General features: G+C 52.0%; 4 protein-coding genes across 4 annotated transcripts in view; all 4 read right to left on the reverse strand.

Moving 5' to 3' along the window:
• Pmar_PMAR024587 (origin recognition complex 1 protein, putative) overlaps window positions 1-2,147 on the reverse strand; it is a gene marked incomplete at both ends in the record, with an annotated part of 7,338 nt that extends 5,191 nt beyond the window's left edge. The window contains 12 exons of the mRNA XM_002767343.1: window positions 140-248; window positions 292-395; window positions 440-602; window positions 651-758; window positions 805-931; window positions 978-1,089; window positions 1,129-1,211; window positions 1,254-1,339; window positions 1,539-1,590; window positions 1,847-1,889; window positions 1,937-2,017; window positions 2,058-2,147. Coding sequence (XP_002767389.1) covers window positions 140-248; window positions 292-395; window positions 440-602; window positions 651-758; window positions 805-931; window positions 978-1,089; window positions 1,129-1,211; window positions 1,254-1,339; window positions 1,539-1,590; window positions 1,847-1,889; window positions 1,937-2,017; window positions 2,058-2,147 — 1,158 coding nt within the window. The remainder of the gene's footprint in view (window positions 1-139; window positions 249-291; window positions 396-439; window positions 603-650; window positions 759-804; window positions 932-977; window positions 1,090-1,128; window positions 1,212-1,253; window positions 1,340-1,538; window positions 1,591-1,846; window positions 1,890-1,936; window positions 2,018-2,057) is intronic.
• A 416-nt stretch (window positions 2,148-2,563) lies between these two features.
• On the reverse strand, window positions 2,564-3,791 carry Pmar_PMAR024588 (hypothetical protein; the record flags this gene model as incomplete). Its single annotated transcript, XM_002767344.1, has 3 exons — window positions 2,564-2,719; window positions 2,777-3,286; window positions 3,339-3,791. 3 exons carry the CDS (start codon window positions 3,789-3,791, stop codon window positions 2,624-2,626), a joined length of 1,059 nt encoding a protein of 352 aa, XP_002767390.1. The 3' UTR covers window positions 2,564-2,623.
• A 222-nt stretch (window positions 3,792-4,013) lies between these two features.
• Window positions 4,014-5,322, reverse strand: Pmar_PMAR024589 (phosphoglycerate kinase 1, putative; the record flags this gene model as incomplete). The annotated part of the gene is made up of 2 exons (XM_002767345.1): window positions 4,014-5,048; window positions 5,095-5,322. The coding sequence occupies 2 exons, from the start codon at window positions 5,320-5,322 to the stop codon at window positions 4,014-4,016; spliced, it is 1,263 nt and encodes a 420-aa protein (XP_002767391.1).
• A 480-nt stretch (window positions 5,323-5,802) lies between these two features.
• On the reverse strand, window positions 5,803-13,083 carry Pmar_PMAR024590 (hypothetical protein; the record flags this gene model as incomplete). Its single annotated transcript, XM_002767346.1, has 34 exons — window positions 5,803-5,902; window positions 5,946-6,123; window positions 6,175-6,304; window positions 6,346-6,429; window positions 6,481-6,585; window positions 6,633-6,749; window positions 6,800-7,112; window positions 7,163-7,246; window positions 7,294-7,367; window positions 7,414-7,507; window positions 7,688-7,836; window positions 7,883-7,982; window positions 8,027-8,130; window positions 8,178-8,265; window positions 8,313-8,440; window positions 8,483-8,605; window positions 8,651-8,778; window positions 8,812-8,948; window positions 8,997-9,063; window positions 9,114-9,231; window positions 9,285-9,383; window positions 9,437-9,620; window positions 9,668-9,804; window positions 9,858-10,461; window positions 10,536-10,724; window positions 10,770-11,251; window positions 11,298-11,525; window positions 11,567-11,656; window positions 11,704-11,802; window positions 11,848-11,984; window positions 12,027-12,658; window positions 12,704-12,779; window positions 12,825-12,898; window positions 12,938-13,083. 34 exons carry the CDS (start codon window positions 13,081-13,083, stop codon window positions 5,803-5,805), a joined length of 5,598 nt encoding a protein of 1,865 aa, XP_002767392.1.
• Window positions 13,084-13,175: the final 92 nt, after the last annotated feature.

The following is a 13,175-nucleotide window of genomic DNA, read 5'->3' on the forward strand; positions in this document are numbered from 1 at the left end:
AATGGAAGGTATGCAGAGACGTGACCTTGTCGACTAGCACACTCGAAAAAGTGTCACTTTGAGCGGCGTTTATCTCAGCGGGTGTGACCTGAACCTCTTTTGTATCATGTATGGCCAACCTCAAGATATTCATCATTACCTTACATCCCCTCTTCCGCAACTCTATCGCTCTACGACAGATATGTAAAGCCTTGCGTATATCCCCCGAGACCGATGCCACCCTCATAGCACATAGCTTGATAGCATTGCTGAAGCCGACACTATACATTCCATAGTACCCTAACTCGCTACCTCTCAAAAACAGCCCCTCCCCCGCACTCCTCCATACGGTGGCGAATGATCTCGGCTATTTGGTCACTCGAATATGGGCTGAAGTTTACACGGCCGAACCCCAGCTGAGTAGCAGAGACCTCAACCAGTGATGATTGCGCTTGCTCACTCTCGAGGCCACTCGAGGAATCATCCGTTCGGGTAGATCCATCGTATTAGCGATGGCTACAACGGCGAGCTTGGATGTGGGTAGAGTCGGCCAATCAAAGAGGCAGTAGAGGACCTTCTGTTGTTTGGTGACTAGGTAGTCCAGCTCGTCGATGACGACGACACTGATCATATAAATGCAGGATGTGGGATTCGAACCCGGGTCGACTCACAGAACTGCTTCATCAGGACTGCCCTTCCGCATGTAAGCATCGAGCTTATCATAAGCAACTGCTGCCGAGACTTTAGCAGGGCCTATCTCTAACGCCGTGTACAGCTCTCTGAGGGGAATGTATGACCATTGGTGACAATCAGAGGACTTCCTACTTGAATACCCCTTGTGGTGTTGCTAACCGGAAGGCGTTGACGTAGGCGAACTTGAACGCTGGTACTTGCTTTCTACTCATCCTCGTCTTCAACTCTCCCACAACTCCCATCACGGTTGCCGTCTTCCCTACCAACGACGTGAGGCCACACGTGTAATGATAAGTAGATATCACCGGTGCCAGGCATTCCCGATATGTACAGTACATTACCGGCTCCACCAGTGTTAACTGCTTCCCATAGGAAACTATAAACACTACGTCGCTCCTCGTCCCGACAGGGGAGAGCCTGATGAGATATGGACAACTTGGGACTCATGGAACTCACTTGAGGGATATTCGATAATTGTAATTTATCCGCAAACTCTACTGCTGCTTTCTGAAGACGCGCCTCATCATCATCATCATCACCTGAGCGGAGGTGTCCATGGTGAAACATGTGGGAGTCTTCACCTTGAGTGTCTTCAGAAGGGGTATTACTGTCCGAATTGATCATTTCTTCATCCTTGGCAGGACGCTTCCTACTCTCCTTGGAGCCCCTGAAGGGAATAGGAAGTGGATATATAATAGTTTGTGAAAAAGAGGCGGCGGCGCACCTTGACGAGATCCTTGGCCGCACAGATGCCCTTCTGGTGGGCGCTGACGGGGAGGATGATACTGATACTGACGATGATGGGGAAGTAGCAGGGAAGCTCCTATGTGGGTAATACCGCAGGGGATGGGCTACAGCTGTATTACCCTTGAAAGCCGTTGAGGACCCGCAGCCGAGAACTACGTCGAGGTGGTGGAGCTGATAACGACGACGACATTAACAGCAAAGAATGATTGAAATGCCTCCACTGGGGTTTGAACCGGCTACCTATCCATATAAACAACCAAAACGACCTAATAGACTATCGACCAGCCTTAACTGTCAAGGTCGCGAGCAAGATCGATGTGGTTTCAACACTAACCAAAGTGTCCATCAGAAACCACGACAATGCTAACCTCCTAAGAATAGGGATTGCCATATAGACGAAGATTGGGTACTATCAGACACTTCCTACACTGCATGTAAGCGTCTCTTAAATGCATACACTCCTTCGTGACCTGATGATGATGATAACCCTGTGAATAGCTGATGATGCTAATACTACCCATGCTGGATCCTTAGACTGCATGCACTCCTCGAATAAGGCACCACTCTTCCAACACTGCGTCTGCTGCATGCACTGTACCTACTACTCTACATTGCCAATGAGCCCCCCGAGCACCGACCAAATCCGCTTTTATCCGCTTGCAGTCATTCCCTTTCCGATGAGGTTTATCTTCGCTCACTTTGAATACGTCCCACGTGAATATACCCATTTACCTCAAAGGCTACATATCCAATAACAACAACCACAAATGCAAGAAGCAGCAGTAACAATACAGAACGAGGTTCCTATAGAACGTGATAGATGGAACTGTATGCACCCTCTCGGGTCTCGAAGTCGGATCGGCGACTAGTCTAGTAGCGTACGAGCGATAGATTCTTAAACGAACGGTCGAGCTAACAACATGGAATCCTGATATGGAGTGTTGAGTTGATGGTTGACACGAGTAAACTACTCGTGTAACCACCCGTTACCATCTGGGAGACGATGTGTTAAGTCCAACCCTCAACATGCCGGTCCCCAATCGCTGTCCATATAACATCACCCTTAAGGCATTATTAAGTATAACGACTATAATACAACACATCTCGGGTTATAAGGAAACTGCCAGAGTGCATTAGCACCACCACTACTACATAGGCGGTACTCCTCCTCTCAGGCAATCACTTAAACAGTCATCAACAAAGCTTACAGAGCAGCTATTAATGTGAGGATATTCTCAGAGATAAGCAGAGGGAAGAGGGCGATCTTCATCAGGGTCGGGCAGGAGAATCCCGTCGAGAACTGCAAACAATACAACGACCCATATCACGTTGATAACCCCTTCCCATCGCCACTTACCTGATACCATAGTCCTAGAGCTGTCAAGGCCATCGCTAGAGTCTGGACCTTGGATCCCTTGTCCCTAACTTGAGGTAGATAACCCGCCTTATGAACAGCCTTTACTGTCATCTCAGCCAACCTCTGAGCTCCCTTTACAGCACAGTTAAATGCAGTAACAATACGAGCCATGAATAGGCTGACCATAATGCCGATGAGAGAGCATCCAGCCCTCAGGCCAGCATCGACCCACTCCTTGTAGTCGGGGAACTTCTCATACAGGGGCCTCTCGAGGTACACCTTAGCGTATTCAGCGCCCTTCTGACCAATAGAGGCACCGATGGAGACACAAGCGGCCAACTGTGATCGGAGTGCAGCTATCACTGCTACTATACCCGCCCAGAAGCCAGTAGTAGCATCCAATAGACGGTTGGGATCAACACATCTCATAGTAGCACCAACCATTCGACGAGCCTTCTGCTTCTCCTCAGGAGTCTTAGCCCCTATCACTGACGATACTGCGGTTGCTACCTGAACGCCAACACCACCATCAAGGCACCGAGCTCAGTAAAGCTCCACTCACCTCCCCAATGGAAACTTCACCATCATCATTCCTATCAAACATGGCCTTAGCTTCAGGATCCTCCTGAAGCTTCCTCATACTCTCAACATACTCACTATTCAGCTCTTTCCATGCACGCTTGATCATACCACCACCCGCTTGTTGGAAAGCACCCCAAGCCAGAATAGTAAGGGCGAACTGCCCACCAAAGAACAACAACAATATGGCAAAACAGAAGTCGCCAAGACCATCATGCCAATTGGGTTGGATGTACTTAGTATATACACCATTAGCCTTCTTAACCCCACTCTCTATAATCGGCACTGCTGCCCTTAGATAGGGCATGATAGCCTCCAGATGAGGCTCTATGCTTTGATACAAGCCTTCCAAGCCTTGGGGGATACGACCACTGCTGGACACGTTACTGCCTGCTCCTACAGGACCACCTGTGGCTTTACGATTCTTCACAACCATTGACAATAATGATAGTATTAAGTCGGGAAACTATCGGCCTTAAACCTGTCTCTATTACATTGTGTGCACAGCTACTACAAGGAGCCCTCGAATAGACTAACACAATACTCATGTATTGATAATAGAATCATCACTTGGTAGTCGTGGAAAGAATAGTAGCCGAGTAACAGCAATTGCATAGAGCCTCTAAGGCTCACACTAATCCCCTATAATGCTATCGACTTAGAGCTGATTCTTGTCAGTAAGGGCGACAACACCAGGGAGCTGCTTGCCCTCGAGGAGCTCCAAGGAGGCCCCACCACCAGTACTGACATGAGAGATATCACCAGCCTTGCCCTGTTGCTCAACCATAGCAGCAGTATCACCACCACCAATGATGGAGGTAGCACCAGCCTTAGTAGCGGCAACAACACCATCAAGGAGAGCGAAGGATCCCTTGGCGAAGTTAGGGAACTCGAATACACCCTGAGGGCCGTTCCAGATGATGGTCTTAGCCTTCTTCAACAACTCAAGGTTACGCTTAGTCGACTCCGGACCAACATCGAGGCCCTCCCAACCATCAGGGATACCAGTCTCCATAGTGCAGATCTTGGTGTTAGCGTTGTTGTCAAAGTCATCAGCGCAAACCCAGTCAGTGGGTAGGAGGATCTCAACACCCTTATCCTTGGCCTTCTTCATAAGGTCAGGTACGATCTTGCTGCCTTCCTCATCGAAGAGGGAGTTGCCAATAGGGGTATTGTAGAGGGTCTTGATGAAGGTATAAGCCATACCACCACCGATGATCATCATATCGACCTTGTCGAGCATGTTGTTGATAAGTTGGATCTTATCCTTAACCTTAGCGCCACCTAATACACTCAACACGGGGCGCTCAGGGTTCTCGAGGGCCTTGCCAAAGTACTGAAGTTCCTTGGCTAGCAAGAGCCCAGCAGCACGGATAGGGAGCTCAACGCCGACCATAGATGAATGGGCACGATGGGCGGTACCAAAGGCATCGTTGATGAAGATATCACCAAGCTTGGTGAGGTCGGCTCTGAAGGCAGCAACAGCCTCGGGGGAGGCCTTCACCTTCTGACCATCGATAACACCCTTGCCCTCCTCCTCAACATGGAAGCGGAGGTTCTCGAGGAGGATGATGCTGCCGGGGGCAGGAGAGGCACAAGCCTTAATGGCGACATCACCAACACAGTCCTCGACAAAGGTGACCTCATGGCCAACGAGCTCGGCAAGGACGGGCACGACAGGCTTCAAGGAGAACTGAATTACAATGACTTAATACCGAGGGGCTTGTTTGTTGTACTACCTTCTCAACCTTGTTGCCCTCAGGCCTGCCTAAATGGCTCATAAGAACGATGCTATTGGCACCCATCTCGAAGACCTTCTTAATGGTAGGTATGGTAGCAACAATACGGGTCTTATCGGCGACCTTACCATCCTTAACAGGGACATTGAAGTCCACACGCATGAGGACTCTCTTGCCCTTGATCTGGCTCTCGGGCAGATCCTTCAGGGTGGCCTTTTGAGACAACATTTTCTGATAACTTACGAGACACCAGACTTCTCTCTATAGCGCAATGCGATTTTGAGCGGAGCGAAGCGTGCCGCGAATACCGTTTTCTCAAAACATGTAGCCGTCGCCGAGTTGTCCCACTGAACCCAAGGCCCATCAATTTCATACAACGGTTACTGTCGTGTCCACTTCCTTGACATTCATGGTGTGACTCTGTCTCCATTCACAGGGAATAAATTATCGAATTTCACTTCGGTGTATGTAGGGCATCTCTTAACTCTGCAACCATCATCATCGACTAGATGTATTAGCCTTTCCATATCAGTGACCAGCCCAGGCTCCGTCGATGCCTCTCTCAGGTTCTCTAGTGCCTCTTTACACTCTTCAACAACATACGCAGACCTTCTTATAAGAGGGTTATTAGCCCTAAGGAATGCTGCCAAGTATCTCAACGCTGACCTGACCATAGGCACCATAATTCGACTAAAACGCTAGAGCTGTCTACTCCTTAGCCCCACTGCTTCCGGGGATCAAGGGTCTCCGCTCGCCCAACTCCTTCATACCAGCAGTGATCTGTTGACTTACCGAGGCTTTGAGGTATCTGTGCTGATAGTCCTGACCACCATATAGGAGGCTACACTCACTTCACAGTCTCTTCAATTTCGATAGGCTTTCCTGTGCCGAAGTGAGGGTGTTGGTCAGTTGGGGCGATGGATTCATCAATAGCCTCCTCAGCATTAGCAGCAGCCTTGGTGATATACATAGTAGGAGATACACGGAAGGCAACCAGGCTGGGACGGTCCGATAAGCAGTATCGACGACCTATCTCATCGATGATGATGATGATGATGACATTCTTCCCACTAGCACTACCATTATAGATGACTCTATCATAAGCACACTCCTTCACAACCTTGCCACTGCAGGCCAGAGCGACAACACAGTAGCCTTTGAACTCCTTTGGGAGTGTTGTCTCCATCACTAGCCTTGGTGGTCCAGAGCTCTGAACACATTCATCGTGATATCATCTGCCACTGGCACTACCCTGGCGAAGGCACTAATCTTATCCCCTACGAAGTCCTGAGGGCTACGAATGAACTCCGCCAAGTTGGACGCGACTTCTGAGGCCTGATCCAACAGCAGCAGTAGCAGGTGCCTCGGTTGATTACTGCTGCCCACCTTCAGCCCACCAATCCAATAAAGTCCACCTTGGTACTCAACCGGGATCTCACCGATGACCATAGCCCCTCGGGAGTACGTAACTGGGCACATCCGACATTGGGCCTGAGGATGCGGTGTAGGCACGACTGCTGCCTGGCCCTTGTACCGACCAGCTCTCCCTCCTGCTCCTCCATCATCCTCTCTACTATACTCCTATGTACCCCCATTGGGAGAGGTGATGGCAGGCCTTGTTGTTGCTGGCGTTTATAGTAGTACACCGACTTGACCTACCATCACCACCATCCTATAGCCCAACGGCCCTCCTCATGATGGTCACCATATCCTGGCATCTCCTCATAGCTAGCCAGGCTAGGGCCCCAGTGGCCCTCCGAGCATCAACAGTCATGATCCTGGCCGACCCCAGGAAGCGAGCAAGCATGTATGTTGGTAGATCAATCGATGGTCCACTGTTCCACATCCTCCAATGGGACTCGAGGATGTCCTCATTCACTATCAGCTCCGGGCTAGCAAGGACCTCTTCCTTACGACGATCGAATTCACGACGATTCATTTCCAAGACAAGGACCAGCTGCGGCTCCACTGTATAGGTCCTAGCCAGGTAAGGTAACTCGGAGACCTCCATGGGGTACCTGCCCTCCCCTATCATCATCATCACAGACTAGCCTATCAGCCGACCCACCCATCGATAACCCATCCCTGCTCTCTACAGTCTGCCCTCTCCAATCGAATGGATAATGCCCTGGCCAGGGCCTCAGGCGAGGTGCTCCGACCTACACTGGAGGGTTACTAGAATGGTCGTAACACCGATACCAACCCTTGGTGAGATCATCCAGGAGGTGCTTCCGACCTAGACATGAATGATTAAGGTCTATACAGCCGAGGATCTAACACAGATGCCAACAAGCTCAGCAGTGTGAGAAACTGGGGTACCTCCGAAGGGCTCAGATAAACCGCACCAGTGACTTGAGCTATCTGACGAGCCACACTGGTTGCCCCCGACAGAGGAGGACCAACAACGCATATCCTGTTGGTGAGAATGCATCATCGTTATTGGTGGGGGTATGGTACCGGTAAGGTGTATCGAGTTGCTTCCAAGGCCTCGACACTGGTGGGGATAGGAGGAGTGGCAACGGCTTGGCTAGCAGGGCGTCTCTGAATTAGCAGGAAGACTCGAGCACAACAGAGGGTGCCCTCCTCCTCCTACCTAGAGTTGGTCATGTAGATAATCCTATCGTCCACCATCACCGCCTCCCTACCCTCAACATCAATATCATACACATCAGCTCTACCAAAGGCCTCCGAAAGCCCCACTCTACCACACCTTAGCCACGCCTCTGCATCGGCCCTATCAACCTGAGATTGGTGGTCGTGAGAAGCGGTGGTATAGTACTATCGATACCGATATGCAGACAGATTTGAAAATGAGGTTCCTCCTGTCCTCAGCAAAGAGGTGATCTCGGAAGGCGTGTCGGACTTGCCGTAGAGCCAACGGACCACACCTGGCCAGCCTATCGCTGCATCGCTCCGCTAACAACGTCACTACTCGATTTCGATAACACAGACTCCAAGGGCCTTCATCCACTCCACAGTAGTCGTGATAGCGAGCACAGTCCTCTCGCGAGCCTCCAAGAACTCTCTCTTCGCTACCTACAAGCCCCCATCGACGACGAGTGGGACCAGCAATAGATCACCACCTCACTAGGGGCCTCCTCTGGGTCCTCTATCTCCTCCTCCTCCACCTCTGGTATGCCTTCCTCTGGGGGCTCTGGTAGAGCCAACAGCCTACAGGTGGCGGGTACCACTACGACGGATCGGACTAGCCCAGCGACCTCTCCCTCTCTTCCATCCTCGCCCTCCTCTCCTCCCTCCTCCTCTCCAGCTCAGCCGCTGCCTCTCGATCGATCTCCATCAAGTCCAAGCACGTCTCCACAGCCTCCGATGCCGTAGCAGTGAGGACCTATCATGCCGATGGAGGATGCAGACAATACCCCTCCCTTACCACAGCCACCTCGGGCATCCTCCTGCATGCCCGCATAAGCGACTCTAACTTCTCCCCCTCCTCATCTTCTATTACTGGCCAACAACCATCGATAACACACGCACCCAGAGTTGGTGAAAGGACCTGTACAGGGACGGGATGATCATAGGATGGACGAGAGGGCGGTACCTCAAGGAAAGCCTCCTGTCGGATGTGTTGCATCTCTTCCTCAGTGGCTGGGGGGATCTCCTCTTCTTCTTCCTCCTCCTTCTCCTGCTCCTCATCATCCAGCGGGTGTCCTTCCTCACCATCTACCCCTATATTGGACGGAATTACATCACCCTTCCTACCCTTCCCACCGTTCTCCTCAGCCATCGCCCTCTCCTCCTCCATCCTCAACTTCCTCTCCTCCTCCCGTCTCAGCCTCCTCTCCTCCTCCAATGCCCTCCTCCTCTCCTCGACCATCCTTAGTAATACTTCAGCATACCTATTCATCCACCATCAACACTACCACAACCTTTCCATCGAGTAGGACCTCTCATGCAGCCTCACTACATCTACTCCTCCCTCCCCGACTTGCCGACACATCTCCTCAACTCCAGCTGAGAGCGACAATAACCACCCTTATTGCCTCCCCCCTCTACCAACCTACTCCCCTGAGCCCCCATGATCATCACTCGAGAGGGTGGCGGCATCATCCCCAATTGTCGATCACTCCAACGCCTCTCCAGCCTCGACATATACCCCCCTACCTCCTCTCCAAACTTCTCCTGAATACCACTCCATCTTCCACAACTGCTACTACAACACCTATCCATCTTACTTTGCATTGAGCATTGGCAAAGCCCAGTATTCTCCCATTCAAGCTGAGCCACTGAGCGGAGGCGTCCATCTCCTCTGGCACCTCCTCCGGTATGCGTATCTAACCGCACCACGACCATCATCGACACTATAACCACTCCTCCTCCTCCTTACCTGTCCTGGGTAGAGCCAGTTGTCATCAATGATAGTGACAGGGCAGTAAGGGCCACATAGAGGGGAGTGTCTTATATACGATGATATCGGTTGGGACCTCTCTACCACACCTTCTTCCTCCTCCTCCCCTTCCATAGGTAGCCATAGATCAGGCACACCCTCACAGGCTAGGTCATCATCCACCCTGAGCATAGTCCTCCTACCCAGAACCCCCCTCCCTACCCTCCCTACCTATACTCCAAGAAAGGGTCGATAGTATGTACGACCTCCTTAATGAGGTCCTCTACCCTCTTAGTGATCGATAGGCGTACAGTAGTAGGACCCAGGCTATCACCAAACTCCCTCGCTGCACTCAGTTCTGCTTGGACCTACATGAAGGAGAAGGGTATCATATAAATCATCACCGATACCATTGGCCTACCTCTAATCGCTGCTGCTCCTCCACATCATCTCCTCCCTCCTCGTCCTCCACATCCTCTTCACCACCTGCCTCCACTTCCTCTTTGACGACCTCCTCCATCCTCTCACGTATAACCTCTATCACCTCGTCATCATCATCCTCACCATCCATCAATAGTACCATCCCTATCGCCATACCACACCTTTCCTTCCACTTCTCAACATCATCCACTGTCGGTCCAACCAAAAGGTAATGACAGTCAGGTGTGGTACGTATCCCCTCCGGCATCCTTGGCATCTCCTCCTCCTCGACTCCCTCCTCCTCCTCATTGGCCTTCTCCTCCTGCTCCGCCTGAGCTGCCTTCTCGGCGTTCCTCCGTTGCACCTCCTCAACACTGAGCCTCCATTCCTCCAAGAGTTTGATATTCTCCAAGACCCCCATCTGTGCCGCAGCCTCCTCAATCCATCCCTCATCGTGTGTGACCTCAATGGCTTTGATATCCCCATCAAACTTCCTCACCAAGGAGGCCGCAAGTGAGCTCTTCCCGGCTCGTCGACAACCCACCACCGCTATCCCCAACTTGTGTGCTGCTGCCCCAAACGAGGGCTTCTCGACCGACGCGTACCTGGAGGGCAGTAATAAGGCAGTAATAGGAGGAATACAGTAATCCTATGCTGGGCGAAAACTGAGCATAAATACCTTCTAGGGTTCCTCATAAAGTCCCTCCTACGCTCTCTTGTGGCACACATAAAGACTGTTTCCGCCCACGATACAGCGTAATCAACGCTACCGGGTAGGATAACACCCTCGTCCACAAAGGCCACTGGGCAGTGTTGACGGAAGGGAGACCACACCCTACTGAGCCGATGGGTATCCCCATCACTATACCTACTACGACGGTCTCATCCACCCCTATGCCAATACTAGCCTTACCCCATCCTCAGGAGATCCTTTGGCTCTCCTCCTTCTCCATCCAAGGGTAGAGGCATCTCCAGCGGCCCTCCAGTGCGAGCAGTGGTGAGATACCTTATCTGTTCGGCCAAATCCCACTCATCATGGCCATCACCATTGATGAGAGTTGCCTCCTCCAAGCTGAAGTCAGTTGTCTGTTGAGGCCCTTGGATGTCAGCCAGTAGCCCCTCTGACTGCGTGACGAGTCTATTGATAACGCCTCTGAGGTTAGTGTACTCCTCCTCTGCCTCCCCTCCATCACCCTCCCCAATCCACTCTCCCTTCCTATGCAGATCTAGACATGTGAATACATCCCCCTTGGCACCATAAAGGAGATACTCTCCAGTAAGGGCCTCTAGGATGTCAGGATAGTCCTCCATCCCAGTAGGCCCCTCGGAAGGCACCTCCTCCCACCCACCACTCTCCATCACCTTCATGACCCTCTCACTGACCTCTACCGGCACCTACTAGCATACCTTGCCTATTGCTACTGGACGTAGCACTGCCCACCTGTAGGTCCTCATCCTCGGGGTTCTCCTCAGCCCTACGTATCCTCTCTCGAATAGCGACCATCATAGCCTTCAATCGGTCCACATCCCATGTCGACACCTCAACACCCGAGCCCCTATCGACATACAGGCTGGTGGCACATGAGTCGATGGAGAAGCGTTGTAGGGCTGGCCATAAGTCCTTAAGGGGGTTCGGCACTGGAGTACCTCTCTCGATAGGAGAGCTCTGCTGAAGTAGAGCATCCGGAGGAACCTCACCAGTGCACCTACCGTTGGAGGGCAGAAGACCGCATCGATATCCATCATCTCCTCCTTGGACAGTTCATCAGCCTCCAGCAGCCATCGTGCCATGACCTCAGCCTGTAATTACTCCAACCACTCCATCTCCACCACCATCACGACCCCACCTGTTGGGTGTTCACCGGCTCTGGTAACTCCATGACAAGGCCAACCTGTTGGCATCGAGTACTACGACAAACCATCTCCAACATCATATCAAGGACGACCTAAAGGTGATGATGGTGACGATGACCAGCCCCTTCTCAGTCTACCTTCATGCCTAGAGATGCCCCTCGATGCAGCTCCTCTATAGCCCATCTCTGTAGGGGAGTGCGGAAGTCAGTGGGAGTGGCCAGAGCCACATCCAATACATACTTAGGAGACACCAGCTGTAGACGGCCCCTGTGTTCTGAACACCACAATGAGCATGAGGACGGAAGCCGATCCTGACCTGAGCCGTCGGCCAGCAGCCTGCAAACCCTCTCCACTATAGATGTCCTCGGTGAGCCTCTACTGGTAATCATGATGAAGACAGGACGAGACCGGACCGCCCCTTGGAGTGGGCGCTCATCACCACCCAAGAGGCTCCTCTCTACCATACTCAGAGCACACCCATCTTCAAAGAGAGCATCGGGCTCTCCTACTGACTGGCTGATAACCTCATTACCACCCACCTCTCTACCGAGAGAAGTGAGCGTGACTGCAGATACGACATCGATCTGGTCAGGAGGGCATGGCACTTTCGGAGGGGGGAAGGGTGGGTCTACCTCTAGATGGTCACTCCTCTGCACAGCCGATGACTCCTCCTTAGTATGGCCACGATGGACCTCACCAAAGCCTATCAGTGGTCTATGCCTGTCGGGGTTCTCAACCTCCATCACCCTCCGTCTCATCTCAACCGCCGCCTTATAGACTATCGAGAGCAGCTCGGCGGGGCATACTAGGTCAAAGGAGCCCTCGGTGAGGAATAGAGGGTCCACCTCTAAAGGGTCCGTCACCAACGGTGGTTGTTCCATCAAGGTCGAGGCTGGTCTCCCTGTAGAGATGATTCGAGAGCTTATAACATTCAAGAGATCAGCAGGCCTGAACAGGAGGCGTGCAAGGCCACGACGGTGGCGGTGGACCTACACATGTCCTGAGGGGGTGTATGTGTCCGCTACACCAACTATCCATTGCTTGAATGTAAGGTAGTCGATTGGGGTATCTACTGGAGACTTTCCGACTCATACTACCACCCTACTGCCCTCACTATCGTCCCCATCGGTGACGATGTCGGTCTCGGTGTTAGCTATTCGTCCACAGAGGCGGCTCCTCCTGTCGGACCTAGCACTACCCCATGGACCCCCCTATGTGATGGGTTACCCATGGCCCTCAGTGTCGGTAAGAGCCCCACCAAGAAGGGCATGTACGACTAGGAGCTGTAGATGATGGAAGGATGATGGAGTGATAGAGGAGGGTACACCAGCATGAGCTGTTGATGACCATATGGTCATCACCGTCCTATCCATCTAAAGGGGGGAGGGTCTCCTTACAGTGGGCCATACTATCACCTTTGGATCTATTCTCTCGTATGGTACCAGAGCTGAGGGCCTCGCTACGG

Source organism: Perkinsus marinus (assembly GCF_000006405.1).
Source record: "Perkinsus marinus ATCC 50983 genomic scaffold scf_1104296970858, whole genome shotgun sequence".
Lineage (NCBI taxonomy): Eukaryota > Perkinsozoa > Perkinsida > Perkinsidae > Perkinsus > Perkinsus marinus.